At 44.9% G+C, this 17,437-nt stretch overlaps 1 protein-coding gene across 10 annotated transcripts in view; it reads right to left on the bottom strand.

Annotated features, from left to right (window-relative positions):
• Positions 1 to 17,437, bottom strand: part of HFM1 (helicase for meiosis 1) — a 266,554-nt gene that overhangs the window by 163,322 nt on the left and 85,795 nt on the right. For 9 of the 10 annotated variants that reach the window (XM_068239814.1, XM_068239813.1, XM_068239819.1 and 6 more), the window contains 7 exons: positions 16,284 to 16,361; positions 13,708 to 13,869; positions 10,408 to 10,608; positions 10,237 to 10,325; positions 6,336 to 6,379; positions 4,330 to 4,431; positions 1,323 to 1,468 (listed from right to left, as the gene is read on the bottom strand). In XM_068239814.1, the coding sequence (XP_068095915.1) occupies positions 1,323 to 1,468; positions 4,330 to 4,431; positions 6,336 to 6,379; positions 10,237 to 10,325; positions 10,408 to 10,608; positions 13,708 to 13,869; positions 16,284 to 16,361 (822 nt within the window). The remainder of the gene's footprint in view (positions 1 to 1,322; positions 1,469 to 4,329; positions 4,432 to 6,335; positions 6,380 to 10,236; positions 10,326 to 10,407; positions 10,609 to 13,707; positions 13,870 to 16,283; positions 16,362 to 17,437) is intronic. The other variant, XM_068239818.1, reaches the window with a different exon arrangement.

The following is a 17,437-nucleotide window of genomic DNA, read 5'->3' as shown; positions in this document are numbered from 1 at the left end:
TGTATTTTGGGTGTTATGTGTATTTTGGGTGATCCGCTGCCAGGTTTCGCGTATTTTGGGGAACTGGTTTCAGATTCTATGTATGTTGGGGGGGAACTGCTGCTGTCTATTTTGGGGGAACCACTGCCATATTATTTGTATTTTGGAGGAACTTCTACCAGATTACACGTATTTTTGGTGAAATGCTGTCAGGTTACATCTATTTTTGGGGGTTACACTACGGCAGAGCTCAAACTTCCCCGGCAGACCATTTACACCACTGCTAAGGTCATGTATATTTGGCCCCACCCATGGCCACGCCCACTTTATGCTTGACTGCGCCCACTTTTGGCACGCTCAGTACGATGTCCTCCTTTTCAGGGTGTGATGGCCTCCTTTTTGGGGTTCGGCAAGTAGCCACAGTAATGTGACACTTTGTCAAATAAAACATTTCCACAGGAAATAACAAATATACCGTGTGCAGTTAGCACAGTGGCTGCTGCTAATCAGTAGCTGTTACTGCTGCTGCTGGTACAATGGCAGCTGCTAATCAGTGGGCCAGATTTATCAAAGCATTACTAACAGTTCTAACAAGCAGAGGAACTGTTCTGAATAAGAAACTTCTCAAATGCTACGTAATAGAGTCAATCTAGCGGGGATTTCTAGAGCTGCACTACAGTTAAGAAAAATGCAAATCTATTCCTAAACTGCTGCAGATTAAGAAGTGCTTAGTAGCAGTTCTTCAGATAGTGCAGCAGTGAAGGCTAGGCATGATTTGTGAAGGGCTCCTCCCTCCTCACTCAGAGCCTGCTGACAACAGATGTATTGGTTACCTCAGCAACAACAATTTCCCTCACACACTGCACTGTCTGAGAGACCTTCCTAACTCCTCCTATTCCTAACAGTTTAAGAAGGAATCTGCACTATCTAGTGATTTCTTAAGATGTCTGAGACAGTTCTGCACGGATTTCTAAAAACCTACTAATATTTTGTCTCAGACACTCTTGATAAATGTCCCCCACAGGCTGTTACTGCTGCTAGCATAGTGGCGGCTGCTAATCTGTGGCTGTTACTGCTGCTGGCAAAGCGGGGGCTGCTAATCATTGGCTGCTATTGCTACAGTGGTGGCTGATAACCTACAAGCAAGCAAAGAGGGAGGCAGAGCAGCAACACAAGGTGGCCCCTGCATGCAGGCTGCATGGATGTAATTGTATAGAGCTTTGGGGTCCACCAGAAAATGCTCGGTGCGCCGCATTTGTCCCCTGGGCCGGATTTTGGAAATTACTGGTCTAACTGAAATTAAGTATTTGCAAATACCAGTTATCACACAAAACTGTGTTTACCTGAGGTCTACCTGCTCTACCGATCATTTGCAAGATGTCTGTCTCACTGTACTCCTGGAACATTCCTGATACGTAATGCATGGTGGATTTTATGATAACCAGATGGGCTGGGAGGTTGACACCCATAGCCAACGTACTGGTGGTAACTGTGAAAAAGATATTAACAAAATATAAAGTACAACAGAAAGAACGCTGCAAGGTGCACATACCTAATTCATTACTTTAAAATTAAACTGCACAAAAGTTTTACATAGTTACATAGTTTGGTTGGAAAAAGACATCTTCTGTTGAGTTCAACCAGAAAATATGGTACAACACTAGTCAGCACCCTACATATCCCTGTTGATCCAGAAGAAGGCGAAAAACCCTTACAAGGTTTGGATCAAGTAGCACTAAGGCCTCTTTCACAGTGCGATGTTAAAGTCGCACGTTAGAAAATGTTCCAACGCAGACTAACGCACATCAATGCAAAGTCTGTGCAACATTCACAGTGCCCACGTTGTGTTGTGTGTAACCTGTAGCAATATTTAGAAAGTGCTGCATGCTATGCGTTTAGCAATACATTTGCTGCGTTATGTGTGTTGCACATGCTCAGAAATGGTTTTTTTTAAAAATGTAACGCATGCTCTGTTTTTGTTCCATCAGCATGCGACGAAAACGACGCACCAAGAGACACATAACGTAGTACAAAATAACGTCCAATTTTATAACCTACATGCGCTGCGTTAGGGGCACGTTGTGCGACCTTACCGTAGCATCAAACGCAACGTCTTAGTGTGAAAGAGCTCTTAAGGGAAAAAGTATTGTTCAGGCCTCATTCACAGTGGAATGTTGCGGAGCTGAGTTATAATGTCTTATAAAGCAGATTCCCGCACAGCAATAATAAGCCTATTGGACGTTCACAGTGCAACGTTAGCATTGTAACGTGTAGTGGTAAAGCATTGCTTGCAGTGTGTTACCTCTAAACACACATTACCAGGTACAGGAAAGCATAGGGCATACTTTTCATTGCCTGTATGCTTTCCTGTACCTACTGTATGCAACGGTAACGCAGCATTAATGTACATTACTACCTTTTTGCGGTGTAATGCTGAGTTGTGACTTTAAAGGGAACCTTAACTGAGAGGGATATGGATGTTTCCTTTTAAACAATACCATTTGCCTGGCAGTCCTGTTGATCTCTTTGGTTGCAGCAGTTGCTAAATCACACACCTGAAACAAGCATGCAGCTAATCCAGTCTGACTTCAGTCAGAGCACCTGATCTGCATGCTTGTTGAGGGGCTGTGGCTAATGGTATTAGAGACACAGGTTCAGCAGGAGCTTCAGGCAACTGGTATTATTTTAAAAGGAAAAATCCATATCATTCTCAGTTTACGTTCCCTTTAACGTCGCATTACAACGCAACATCCCACTGTGAATAAGCCTTTTACTTAACAGCTTCCAGCCCATATCAGGGACGGCCAGTCTCCTTACAGAGAACCACTGCTTGAGTTGCCCTCTGTGCACAAGTCAGATGTAACCCTTTTCTGCTCTATCCAAAACTATCAAAACGTTTTTAAGCAAGTTTTGGTTATGCATTTTGATTAAAAATGAATTACTGGGTTATAATCTTACACCATATTTAACCATTTCTGCCGCCCGAAAGTGATCCTCACGTCCAGGCGGCTGCTCTGCTGCAGTGCGCGCTTCGCGATCAAGGGTGCGTCCCAGTGCTGTCCCCCGGTAGCCCTGGAATCAGTGAACGGGAACATGGTTCCCGATCACAGATCCGTGTCCCCAGCAGAAAAACCGAAGCACTCTTACTAGAGGCTTCAGTCTTTCTGCAAAAAATAGTTTCCCCCTCCTCCTTGTGCTTCCGGTGATCGAGAAGCACAAGGAGAAAAAAATAAACTCAAGGTGGCCATCTTGTAGCCAAATAGTAAAACTACAGCTACATATTTTTTACATTACAAATAAAATTTTTAATGTAAAAAAAAAATGTACAATTAAACAAAAAAAAACAAAACATAAATAGTTACCTAAGGGTCTGAACTTTTTAACCACTTCCGGATACCGGGTGGTTTTGCTGATCGGTGCTGCGTGGGCTCTCCAGCCCGCAGCACCGATCAGCTAGCAGCCAGGCCGATCAGACTTCCCCCCTTTTTTCCCCACTAGGGGGATGTCCTGCTGGGGGGGTCTGATCGCCGCCGGCTGCTTGCGCTTGCGGGGGGGGGGCTCTCTTCAAAGCCCCCCTCCGCAGCGCTTCCTGGCCGCCTTCCCCTTCCCTCCCTCTACCTCCCCCTGTGAGCGGCGCAGGACGGAATTCCGTCCTGCGCCGGATAGGATAGGCTTCAGCCTATCAGGTGCCGGCGGTCCCCGGCCAATCAGAGGCCGGGGATCGCCGATCTCCGCCACGGCGCTGCTGCGCAGCAGCGCCGTATACATGTAAACACCGGGGAAGATCTTCCCCGTGTGTTTACATTTACCCTGCGAGCCACGATCGGAGGCTCGCAGGGTGTTCACGGAGACACCCTCCGTGAACTGACATGGAACGGCCGCTCATACGAGCGGCCGTTTCCATGCAATCCACTTCAGGATTCAGGGGCGTAGTTAAGCGTACGCCGAATCCTGAAGTGGTTAAATATGCATTTGAAGGGGGTATACTACGAACATTTTTTAAATTATAAGCTTGTAAATAGTGATGGACGCAAAACGGAAAAAAATGCACCTTTATTTCCAAATAAAATATTGGCGCCATACATTTTTTTCTTATTAATCCTGTTAAGATGCCTTTATAAAAAAAATAATTCTTAGCAATATGTACCACCCAAAGAAAGCCTAATTAGTGGCGGAAAAAACAAGATATAGATCAATAAATTGTGTTTAGTAGTGATAAAGTTATTAGCGAATCAATGGGAGGTGAAAATTGCTCTGATGCATAAGGTGAAAAATCACCGCGGGCTGAACTGGTTAATTTACATTTCAATAGAAAGAGTTATTAATTACTATTAAGAATAATAAACTTACACAGTACAGGCAGGTCTCCCAGTGTAAAAGCCCCTTCGACTATTTTCCTGTCAGACATTTCCATACCGGCATGGTGAAATCCAACACCATAAAGTACAAGATCTGCAATGAAGGCATGTGCTAAGTACTGGTAAGTAATTTCCCTAATAAAGCTAATGAGAATTTCACTAATAAGGCTCATGAGAAAGCTTTTGGCGCAACAAGCAGACAGTGTCTCCAGCAATAAACAAGAAGACAGATCAAAGGATCGGCATACAACTGAAGAATTAAAAACTATGTAAAATTAAATTAAACCACAGAATTGCTCACTCTCAGCTAAAGCAATTTCCTACCTTTATTTGGTCAGCAGGCGCCAGTCAGCCAATCAGGTGTACTGTTATACACCCTTTGCCTGCCGTACCAAACCTAGCAGGAATTGCATAAATTAGGTAGCATTCAGGTAGGCTTTGGTTGGATGTAATCATAGATTACATCTTTTACAGGGACGCCCCATGCAGGCAGATTTCCCACACGGTCCCCTACCTACCCACTCACCTGTCAACCGCATCCTGGAAGCTGCAAAAAAAGAAATGTAAAATCACAAACACTGGTTCGCACGACAGCCAGGGGTCCCGGACTCTCTCACTGGCCGGGGCCCCCAAACCACCATGCGATACCTAGAGGGAAGTGTGGGTGGGCCCTGGGCCTCTCACCACCAGGGAATTCACCCCCACTGCCTCTGACCTGAATGCTAACTGCAAACCACACAATTGCTCACTCCCAGCTAAAGCAATTTCCTACCTTTATTTGGTCAGCAGGCGCCAGTCAGCCAATCAGGTGTACTGTTATACACCCTTTGCCTGCCGTACCAAATCTAGCAGGAATTGCATAAATTAGGTAGCATTCAGGTGGGAGGCTTCGGTTGGATGTAATCGTAGAGTACACAGCTTGCAAGGACAGGCAGATCTCCCACACGGTCCCCCCCCCCCCCTAACCACTTACCTGTCACCTGAGAGAGTCCAGGGCCCCGGCTGTCGTGCGAACCAGTGTTTGTGATTTTCAATTTCTTTTTTGCAGCTTCCAGGATGCGGTTGACAGGTGAGTGGTTAGGGAAAGGACCATGTGGGAGATCTGCCTGCATGGGGCGTCCCTGCAAGCGATGTAATCTACGATTACGTCCAACCGAAGCCTCCCACCTGAATGCTACCTAATTTATGCAATTTCTGCTAGATTTGGTACGGCAGGCAAAGGGTGTATAACAGTACACCTGATTGGATGACTGGCGCCTGCTGACCAAATAAAAGTAAGAAATTGCTTTAGCTGATAGTGAGCAATTGTGTGGTTTGCAGTTAGCATCAGTTCAGAGGCAGTGGGGGTAAATTCCCTGGTGGTGAGAGGCCCAGGGCCTACACACACACTTCCCTCTAGGTATTAAATTAAATTATCCTAGTTGCAGCCAAATAATGTCCTTCACTTCTTATCCTCATATACTTCTCCTGACAGGTGATGTCCTACATGTAAGTGATACAGTAAAAATTGCACATGGATAAAGCTGGATAGCGTCTTAGTAAGGCTGTTGCCTTTGATGCTGGGTTTGAGCCTTTGACCAGGGTTCGAATCCTGAGGAGGTATGAGGAGGCAATCCTGGTCACCCGTGGAGCGCACTTTATGTGGCTGCCATTCTGGCGCTTTGAGTCCTCCAGGAGAAAAACGTGATATAAATGTTCTGTGTCTTGTCTTTGAGGGCCTGAGCCCACTAATGCAGTTGTGCGCAGTTGTATCCGCTTCTGTCCGCTTTTCAGCATCTGTAACATTGATGTGTTGCCGGAAAGCGGACACAACTGTGTTAGTGGGCTCAGGCCCTGAATGAGGGCTACAGCATACCTAAAACAACTTACTTCCCAGGTCTAAGGAAATGGGCCCTGATATATGACCAGTGATCTGTGCTGTATAGCAAAGCAGCTGCAGGTACACTGATTTCCTGCCTGACAGTAAAAAGACTGAATCAAATATAAAGAAGAGCATACCTCTCAGCTTTCCATCTTTTATAGAATTTGCAGTCTTCTGCAACCTGGTAAAATAGCAGTATTGTAAACTGAAGAAAGGTATTTCATAGCAAAAGCACCCATACAACATTGCAGGTTAACCACTTAAGGACCACAGGCTTTACCCCCCTCTCTAGTGACCAGGATATTTTTTTACAAATTAGGTCACTGCAGCTTTAAAGAGAATCTGTACTCTAAAATTCTTACAGCAAAAAGCATACCATTCTATTCATTATGTTCTCCTGGGCCCCTCTGTGCTGTTTCTGCCACTCTCTGCTGCAAACCTGGCTTGTAATTGCCAGTTTTAGGCAGTGTTTACAAACAAACTAACCACCTTGTGATAGGCTCACATAAGCAGAGTGTGTGAGTCATACAGAGTGTGCAAGGGGCCTGGAGGGGGAGTGTATAGCTTCTACCAATCACAAGCAGCCCTGCACATTCCACACATTCCAGCCTTAGCCCGACTGTGCAGACAGAAGAAAACAGATTAGATCATCTAACAGAGATAACACAGCCACTGTGCAATTAGGAAAAGCTGCAGTGAGCCAGAGCACATTAGAACAGGCAAAGGAACTTATAGGATAGAAGAACTAAAGGGGCCCATACACTCAGCCGATTTTCTGGCCGACCGATCGATCAAAATCGATCGATCGCAAATCGGTTGGCCAATCGACCGATCGATGGCCAATTTCGATCGATTTCGATGGATTTCCATAGAACTGGCAGGGTGGAAAATCTAGGTCGATCTGATGAGATTGCTTATCATTTTGCATTGGCCCTAATGGAAATATGATGGCAAAAAAATGCCATCAGATCGAATTTCAATAGATTTCAAACTGAAATCTATTGGAATTCTATCCTGGTAAAAAATGTTCTAAAAACACATCAGATAGATCATCAGATGCATTTCTTATCTATCTGCTGCTAATCTGACGAGTGTATGGGCACCTTAAGGCTGAACATTTTGTTACAGAGTCTCTTTAAGGGCTTGCTGCAGGGCTGTACAACTAAGCACACAAGTGATTCCCCCCCCCCCCTTCTTATCTGCTCATCAACAGAGCTTTAAGTTGGTGGGCTCTGGTGTGCTTTTTTTTTTGTACCCGCCCCTCCCTCCCCCGTCAGCCAATGACCGCAATCGGCTGTCATAGGCATCGGCCTATGACAGCCGATCGCTTCTGTGCCTCCCAGGGGCACAGCCATGTCACACGGCTGTCCCCAGTACAGCGCTGCCTTAGGTCGCAGTGCTGTACATTGTAAATAGACGGCCTCATAGCAGTCATGGGCGCGCGCGATCCCCTGCAATATCCGCCCCCAGGACTTCACGCCATTTTGCATTGAGCGGTCCTGTGGCTGCCGCCGCGTTCACGCCAATTGCCGTGGAGCGGTTGCCAAGAAGTTAAAGGACTAATAAACTAATGAGATACCAATTGTATCTATACTTTATCTCCTAAAAATGACTTTTTTAGATATCCCAGGGCTTTATTTTATATTTAAATCTAGTTTTTAAGTTTTGATTGTTTCATTGCCTCTGCTCAATGCATTGATGTATGCCAGAGCTCAAATTGAACTATTGATGCTTTTTATCTCTTTCCTGCCCTCAGAAGCCATTTACTGACAGGAAAGTGTTTTATGGCTGTAATTCCTTATCAATGAGGGTTATGCAATTATCTGACCCAGTCCCGACCTGGACAGAAACTGTCACTTGCATACCTGGGGCCATATGCAATTCTCTTTTTCACCTGAGTTTTCTCTTAGGAGATAATTTTTCATCTTTGATTTTCAATAACTTTCCAGTACTTTGCAACTAAAAAAGTACCAAAAAGTTGGGGGAAAAGTACTAACAAAATTATTTTAAGCATTTTCTTGCCTTCCGGGGGCTTAACCTCCCTGGCGGTAAGCCCGAGCTGAGCTCGGGCTATGCCGCGCCGGAGGATTTCTCAGGGCCTGCTGGGGCGATTCGCCCCAATTCAAAGTGCTGTGCGCGCAGCCAGCACTTTGCTAGCCGCGCGCACAGCTCGATCACCGCCGCTCTGCGGCGATCGCCCGCACGCAGCGGCGAAAGAGGGCCCCCCCCCCGCCAGAGCCCTGCGCTGCCCGGACCAATGAGTTCCGGGCAGCGCTATGGGCTGGATCGAGTGCGCATGACGTCAGGACGTCGGCTGACGTCCATGACGTCATGCCGATCGTCGCCATGGCGACAGGAGAAGCCAAACAGGGGAACGCGTTATATACGCGCTCCCCTGTTTGCTATTGATGCCGGCGACGATCGCACTAGAGGGCCACATGCGCCCTCTAGTGGTGTTTCATGTAGCTACCACTCTGGTAGCTTTACATGAAACAAAAAAAAAAAAATACAAAAAAAAAGGATTTTTGCCCATTTTTTAAAAAAAAATTAACCGCCAAGGAGGTTAAAAGGCATTTTATTGACAAGTTTAAAAATATCACCTAGGAGAAAACTCAAGTGAAAAAGTGAATTGCATATGGGCCCTGATGTTTAACTCTTTCAGGCAGAGAAAGAAAAAAAGGAAACAGCATAGTAATTTGTGTGATTGGCACTGCACATACACATGTCTATCTCATCATGTCACGTCACCTCGGTTGTCCTTTAAGTGAAACCAGATGTAAGGGAAAATTAATGCTGTCATCAACTGTATATTCCTTTTAGAAAAATACCAGTTGCCTGGATGTTACTCTGATGTTTTGACTTCAGTAGTGTCTGCACCTGGAACAGGCATACAGGCAATGGAGACCAACATAAACATGAACACCGCAATCTGCAACTTCATTTTGGGTCAGTGACTGAGAAGGCATTAGAAGTAGAGGATCCACACAACAGTAGGGCAAGCAGCATTTTCTCAAAGATAATATAGATGGCATCCTTCATATTCTTCTGACTTCTGGTTTCCTTTAAGGCATTACAAAATATTGCCCACAGATATACTTTTGTCAGCTGCTATTAGCCTTCCTTCCTTCCTGCAAGCAGCCCTCTCTGCCCTAAATAATAAATGTCTGCCCAAGCTCTGTCAGCTGAGTTGGACTAGCAGAAATATTGCGGTGAGGAGACAGCGCAGGGCAATATTATCGGTACAACCCCAGCATTTTACTGTGGGTGTTGCTATGACAATGCACATTACCGTAGAAACACTTGAATTACTCCAGTACTGAGGGTTGCACTTATAGGGTAGGTTAACCACTTAACGACCGCCTAACGCCGATAGGCGTCGGCGGGTCGTTAGTGGTATAGCATGGATCGAGCGGCCTTTCCATGCCAGTTCACGGAGACTGTCTCCGTGAACAGTGTGCGAGCCGCCGATCGCGGCTCGCACGCATAATGTAAACATCCGGGGAAGAAATCCCCACTGTTTACATCACACGGCGCTGCTGCCGTGACGTAGATCGGCGATCCCCGGCCTCTGATTGGCCGGGGATCGCCGGCATCTGATAGGCAGAAGCCTATCCTATCAGGCGCAGGACGGAACTCCGTCCTACGCCACTCACAGGGTAAGGGAGAGGGAGGGAAAGCCGGGGAGGGCGGAAAGCGCTCCGGAGTGGGGCTTTGAAAAGCCCCCCCCCCGGAAAGTGCGGGTAGCCGACGGCGATCAGACCCCCCCAGCAGGACATCCCCCTAGTGGGGAAAAAAGGGGGGAAGTCTGATCGCCCTGGCTATTTCCTGATCGGTGCTGCGGGCTGTAGAGTCCACGCAGCACCGATCAGAAGAAAATACCCTGGTCCTTAAGTGGTTAAATAAAATGTGCATCTGCACACAAGGCTAGGTTACACTGCTGCAGTAGTAACCGCAACATTACTGCTGCATCAGTCCCAAACTGTGGTGGAGCAAGAAGAATTTAAATGTTTCAAACCCTTACAGTTAGTAGAAACAAACCTTTGTTTATGTTCAGTACTCATAAAAAACCTGGCATCTTTTGCAAGGATGGAGGCAGCTAGCTGTACTCCTTTCCTAGTAGCACAAAACTAAAACAAAACACATTCTTTTAGAATGAGCTTATGTATCACAGAGAGAAAAAACAGATAGCGGTACAAGGAAAATGTTTACCACGAGTGTTGGCTTCTGATCGGAGTAAGTCTGTATAACACCTGCTACCTTATAGTTAAGGGTTAGATCAAATTTGTATTCTGTTTGATTACTGCCACTAGGATATCCCAACACTACTTTGCGTAGTTTCACCGGCCGATGACATTCATCCATTTTTATACAGATGGCTGGGCACCGTCCATCGGAGAGCCACTCTGCAATCTGAAATAAACATATTTTTGAGTTGGATTTTTTTTTTAATTCAGTGTAATACATAAAAACTGAACAACGTACCATAATAAATGCAATTTTTTGTTACCATATTACCTATTTGCTTAAATAAGAACAACATGCCAAAGATTTTTTTTTTTTTAGTTTTAGGCTGCTTTCACAGTTAGACGTTACAGGCGCACGTTAGTGCAGCCTGTAACGCAGCTCAACTCACAGTAATGAAAAATCAATGGGCTGTTCACAGTGCCCACGTTGCGTTACATTGTAACGTTGCACGTTCTATGAAAGTGCAGCATGCTGTGTGTTCTAAGTGGCTAAGCCGCGTTAGACTGTTTGCACATGCTCTGTGATGCTGGAGGAGAAGGTCTCCCCTCCTCCTCCTTGGCCAGCCACATGGCTAATTAATATTAACTGCACAGTGTGACGTGCAGTGTTTACTTCCTGGAGTGCCGCTCTGTGCGGCAATTGGCTGGCGGGACCACGTGATGCCGCATGCGTCCAAGAGTACGCATCACAGGACGCATGAAGAGCTGCATAACGCAGCTCGATCTGACGTCCAGCTTCAACCCCACTATGCATTGCGTTAGGTGCACGTTATGTGACCTTAACGTAGCACCTAACGCAACATCTTAGTGGGAAAGAAGCCTGAAAGCAGGGAAGGGTTAGAACCTCTGTCATAATTATAAGCAAACAAAAAACAAACAAACAGGTGAAGATTTAATGGACAACTGAAGTGAGAGGGACATGGAGGCTGCCATATGTATTTCCTTTAAAAGCAATACCAGATGCCTGGCTGCCCTGCTGATCCTCTGCCTCTAATACTTGTATCCATAGACCCTGAACAAGCATGCAGCAGATCAGGGGCTTCTGACATTATTGTCAGATCTGACAAGATTAGCTGCATGCTTGTTTCTGGTGTTTGATTTAGACACCACCCCAGCCAAATAGATCAGCAGGGCTGCCAGGCAACTGGTATTGTTTAAAAGGAATTAAATATAATATGGCAGCCTCCACATTCTTCTCACTTCAGTTGCCCTTTAACGGCCTGTAAGTAATAGTACAACAATTAGCAAAACATAGCTTTTAATTACACAGAACAGGAAATAATAATGTTACTCCTGGGAGGAAAAAGTAATTTACACTGACATTTTTGTACTGGGGACAACTGTAAACATTTTGAGGTAACAGTGTGCAAAACAAAAGTGTCACAGACATTTGTGACAATAATCCTTTGCTGGTTACTGCCTGCTGTGTGATCAATGTGTACTGTTACCGTGTCACATCAACAACCATGTGACCGTACGGTGTGTGGCTGCGTCACTGCTATAGCCCACCATCACTACGCAAAAGTAATTTAGTATCTGACATTTGTGACACAGCGTCACAGCAACACCCGTGTGAACGACCGCGTGGTATTATTGCTGATATTAGTGCTAAAAAAAAAGCATCACAGACATTTGTGACAGTACTCCTTTGCTGGTTACTACCTCATCTGCACATTGAGGAAAAAAGTTTTTGCCCTTTATTTAGAAAAGTGTTGTTTACAGTAAGATTAACCCTTTGGGGACTAGCCGCCTAACCTCCCCTTAAGGACTAGGTGAATTTGCATACGGGGGGGCGAATTTGGGGGGGTCAAGCAGCCATATCCGCTCTGTGGCTAGCTGGGTTGTGTGTCCCCCCTGTATGCAGCAGCATTTACTCACCTCCCAGGCTCCAGCGATGAGCCGTAGTGGACCCCTCTGTTCCGGCCGGCATCGCCGCTCGTACTGCCGCTCAGTTCCAGGTCGCGGCTTGATGACGTCATCAAGCCGGGACCCGGCACTGCTGTCAGAGCGAGTGGGGATGCTGGCCAGAGCGGTGGGGAGCGCTGATTGTCGAGGAACGGCAGGGAGGTGAGTGGATCCTCTGCTTCCTCCCCTATCGCCGCAGCTGTCACAGTGATCACTATGATCCACCGGCAATCATAGGGATCAGAAGCCATACGCAATGGCTTCTGATCACTGAGGGGAGATGTCAGCTGTCATATGACAGCTTAATCTCCTCTCTCGGGTGCGCATGATAACGTAGGGAGCGGGAACGGCGGACGGCGTAGATCCTACGCTGCATCAGACTAGAACAGCCACAAGTGTGGCGTAGGATCTAATAGAGGCGGTCCCCAAAAGGTTAAGATGTGAAATGTGTTATCATTGGAAGTAGCTATGGCATTATGGCAAATTCTATATCTGCATTTAAGGGGGGCTTGGATGCTTTCCTTGGATTGAAAGACACCCATTGCTATAATTACTATATAATTACTGGCAGAGTTGACCCAGGGATTTTAGCTGATTACAATCTGGAGTCCCGATGTTTTTTTTTTCCCTTTCAGGGATAAATGGTCCAAGCCTTGTAATGCTAGGTAAACAATTCAATTTCCTGTCCTATTGACGGGTAATCTGACAGGAAGTTGTATCATGTGTACACGTCCAACTGCTCCCAATCAATAAAGGGTTCAATTTTCTGATGATAACTTTGCAATATCGATCCCTTCATCGATCAGAAACCGATCAGACATGTTGGAAATAATTATCCGATTCCCATCATTCGGATGGGAAACTGAATCGTGTGTACCTAGCATTAGGGGATTTTTTAGATATGTGTGGGTGCAGGCTAGTGTTGTACCATGTTTTCTGGTTAAACTCAATGGATGTATGTCTTTTTTTCAACCCAAATAACTATGTAACTATGCAGCGTTTGTTTTCTCAAGTTTTTTGCTTCTTAATGGTATTTACAGTCTTCCTGTGTGTCTCAGTATGCCAATACAGTAGAATCCCTTTATAGTAAACTGCAAAGGACCAGGAAAAGTAGTTTACTTTATCAGAGGTATACTATATCTGAATTGGTAATAGATTGTATATTTATACAGATGCAATTGGTGGGACCTGAGGACTGAGTTTACTATATCCAGAGGTTTAGTAAATCTATACTATAACAAAATTCTACTGTAATATAATATTTTACACCAGTTAATATAGATTAGAGAAGGTAAACTCTTCAATAAAGCAATCAACAAGGCAATATGGTGATTGATCATTTAACACTAAAATGACTTACATCATCAGCATTGGGAATTGTTGCTGAAACAGCCACAAATCTCATAGGCAGCAGTACATCTGTATCTTTAGCAGTGCGTAACAAAGAAGCTTTCACTGTTTTCATCCTACTGACCACAACCTCAAGTGTTGCTCCTCTGCTCTCATCCTTCACTGTGTGCACCTGCAACACAGCAGATTCTCAATAACACATAACATAGTCACCAACTGCTTCTCATAGCCAGTGGCACCTGAAAATACTGTATTCCTATAACATAATTTATCATAAGACTGTTAAAAAAACACAATTAACTGTAAAATAAATGTTACACCTAAATTATGCAGTATTTCTGAACACTTCAGGAAAGCACCACCCCTTACTGGCACATTTTAGGTACGGTAGAAGCTGTTAAAGCAAATTTATTCATACATACCTTAAAACTCTCTCCCAGTCTAATGCAATGTTGCTGGGTTGGTGGTACATGCCCTTATTTTGAGTGTTGTGCTTTGATACAGTATTATGTATGCATAACAACTAATTCAGTGAGTACATTGAAGATGGAGAGGTGTTGTTTAACATACAAAATAATTAGGATTGCTAAGCTTATCACGTACTTTCACAGGTGGTATGGCGTCTTGTTTATCTTTAAATTGTGCTTTTTGCACTATTAAAAAAAACAAAAACATTTTGTTAAAGTTCTCACTGTGGCACTCCACTGGTCCATTGACTGGATGAGTGAGAATCCTCCCTGAGAAGGATATCTATTGGTCAGATCAAAGGTCCAATGGGGAGCCCTGTTGGCAAGTTATGATGAAGCAACATACAATTTCCTTTTGAGGCTATATCTATATATTTGATTTTACCACTGTAATTTTTCAGTGGTCTATGTACTGGGTACTGGGTAGACACTAGTTAATGAATAGACCAACAGGAAAATCTGACAGAAATGTCAAAAATTATTTTGTTGGGGTTTTTAGTATAGTCTCAATAGAAAAATATAAGGGGCCTCGGCATAAATGACCTTTGAATCTGTCACCATGACAACTTACTGGTCCTTTGATCTGACTAGTGGGAATCATCTTTAGGGAAGATTATAATTGGTACAATTAATGGACCAATGCTGAGCCCCAGCAGTGATTGAAAGCTGCTTTTTGCTAGTTCTCCCTTTTTTATATTGAGGCAGTATGGGTGGTCCTGGCAGCACTACTATGGCAATGCTCCTACAGCAATCAACTCTGCTATCAAGGCATAAGAAGAAAATAAGAAAATAAGAAAATCATGGAAGATGATAGAAGTATACAGGTAAACATGACGTTACAGGCATGAAAGTATCCAGAACGAGAAATAAGGGGATGTATGCAATAAACTGTATTAAGCAGGATTACGTGCGTAATGTCTTACCGCATGATGAGTAGAGCATAATGCATGGCATAAAAACAAGGAACACCAAGAGCCCCAATAGTGTAATATGTACTGGTAAATGGTTACTAGATAGAGTAAATATTAATACTCACAAACCAGGGTTACCATTAGGCAACCACTGTAAGGGCAGGTGGGGAGATTTTCCTGACCCCACTCAGGAATAAGAAGTCGCTCTCTGTAGATGAGAAAAAGGGGGTTCAACCATAGCCGGCCTTTGACCTGAGCGTCCGGAGCGGTCGCTCAAGGAGCCGGCTTCAAAGGGGGCACCTATAGCTGGCTAATTATACTGAGGGCACCTACACCTGATTTACTATACAGAGGGCACCTATAGCTGGCTACCTATACTGAGGGCACCTACACCTGACTTCCTATACTGGGGGCACCTACACCTGACTTCCTATACTGAGGGCACCTATAGCTGGCTACCTATACTGAGGGCACAAACACCTGGCTACCTATACTGGAGGCACCTACGCCTGGCTACCTATGGGGGAGGCCTACAACTGACTTCCTATACTGGAAACCTAAGGCCGGCCATGAGTTCAACCCTCCACCCAGGGTGGACTCAATATTATGCAGGAGAACAGAGGCGCCAAAAGGATACAAGGAAGATAAATGAACTTAAAAACCAAATTCTTGGTAAATAGAGGAGGTAGTGGTGGACTACCCTCCTCCAAGTAGACACACAACGACTGTAGTAAAGACAGTCAATATATTCTATTTATGAACTCCAATTATGCTGTATAATTGAAGTTCATAAATAAAATATATTGACTGTCTTTACTACAGTCGTTGTGTGTCTACTTGGAGGAGATACGTCCACCACTACCTCCTCTATTTACCAAGAATTTGTTTTTTAAGCTAATTTAGCTTCCTTTTATCCTTTTGGTGCCTCTGTTCTCCTGCATAATAATGCATGGCATGTATTCTATTGCATTCTGCTCTACTCATTGTGCGGTAAGACTTTACACACGTAATTCTGCTTAACGCAGTTTACTGCATACACTTTGAGGTTACAAATGAGATAAAAGTATTCAGATTAAAAGAACAAGGGAAAGCAGATTATATAACATAATTTGTAAATGTTAAACATTTAGCACCATTTTTAATTGAAGGGACATTTTCTAATAGATTCTTTACAGTATGTGTCAATTACATGTTCATGACTAATGTACCTCATCTATAAGAAAAAGCCTTACAAGCTGAACCATGGTGTTGTCCCTCCATTTTCTGCTCATGCTGTCCCACTTTTCCTACAATATATAAAGGCCAGTTTATTTAGATAAAAAATGGATTAAGATAAAAAATAATCAAAGTATCAACATCAGCCATTCATAATTAAAGCATCAACAATACAATAAGATCAGTAGTTCTGTTCCACTCCACAATATAACCGTACACAGTTTCCACCAAACCAGAAAAACACTGGGTTTTATATGAACAATTTCTCTATTTATTCTTCAGTCAACAATGTCTTCAAAGTTGCTGTCACGGTCACCTACCTGTATGGACTCGGCGGCTGACACGAACGGATGTCCGCGTGCGTCCTGGGGCAGGCCGCCGCTCCATTAGGCGTGGGGTCTTGGCGGTTTGCGTCCGTTCGCGTCATGTGCGGTGGCATTGGCCTCAGCGCCGGAAGGCGCGGGTTGAGTGTGCTGCGCAGGCGCGTTTCGGAGGGACGTCCGCGTGTACATGACGTAATTACGCATGCACGCGCACGCGTACGTTTGGACGCGTTGACGCGGCCATGCGTCAAACGGCCTATATAAGTCCAAAGAGAACATGGCCTCAGTGCTGTTGTATTGCAGCAAGTGAGAGGTTCTCCCGTGACGTGAGCTTTGACTCTGCCCTTGTTCCTGTATTCCTGTTATATGATTGCCTGCCTGGTTACCGACTTCTGCCTGTTACGACTACCCGCCTTGTTACCGACCTCTGCTTGTCTGACTACCCGATTTGTTACCGATTCCTGCTCTGGACGACTACCTGCTCTGTTATCGACCCTGGCCTGTATGAGAACCCGCTCCGTTGCTGACCTCTGGAAAAGGATCAAGACTACGCTGTTGCCTCACTATCCAACTACTGCATCGGTTGCTGAGTTATTGCACACCCGTACTCAGCCCGCGGAAGTGCTGCAGATTCATCCTGGTCACGCCGCTTAGTCTGCTAGCGCTTCTGCCCTTTGCCTCCCAGAAACTCTGTCCTCACTTCAGAGGTTCTGTGGGGTGACTTGCAAGAGCCGCTGCCCTCCACACTTCAGACTCCAATACTGCAGGTACGTGGTCTGTTTCGTTACAGTTGCAGACTGTACGTATGGACATCAATACAGGAT

The sequence above is a fragment of the Hyperolius riggenbachi genome, chromosome 6 (assembly GCF_040937935.1).
Source record: "Hyperolius riggenbachi isolate aHypRig1 chromosome 6, aHypRig1.pri, whole genome shotgun sequence".
In the NCBI taxonomy this organism is placed as follows: domain Eukaryota; kingdom Metazoa; phylum Chordata; class Amphibia; order Anura; family Hyperoliidae; genus Hyperolius; species Hyperolius riggenbachi.
Note: the sequence above shows the minus strand (reverse complement) of the source record. Positions and strands in the feature narration are given on the sequence as shown.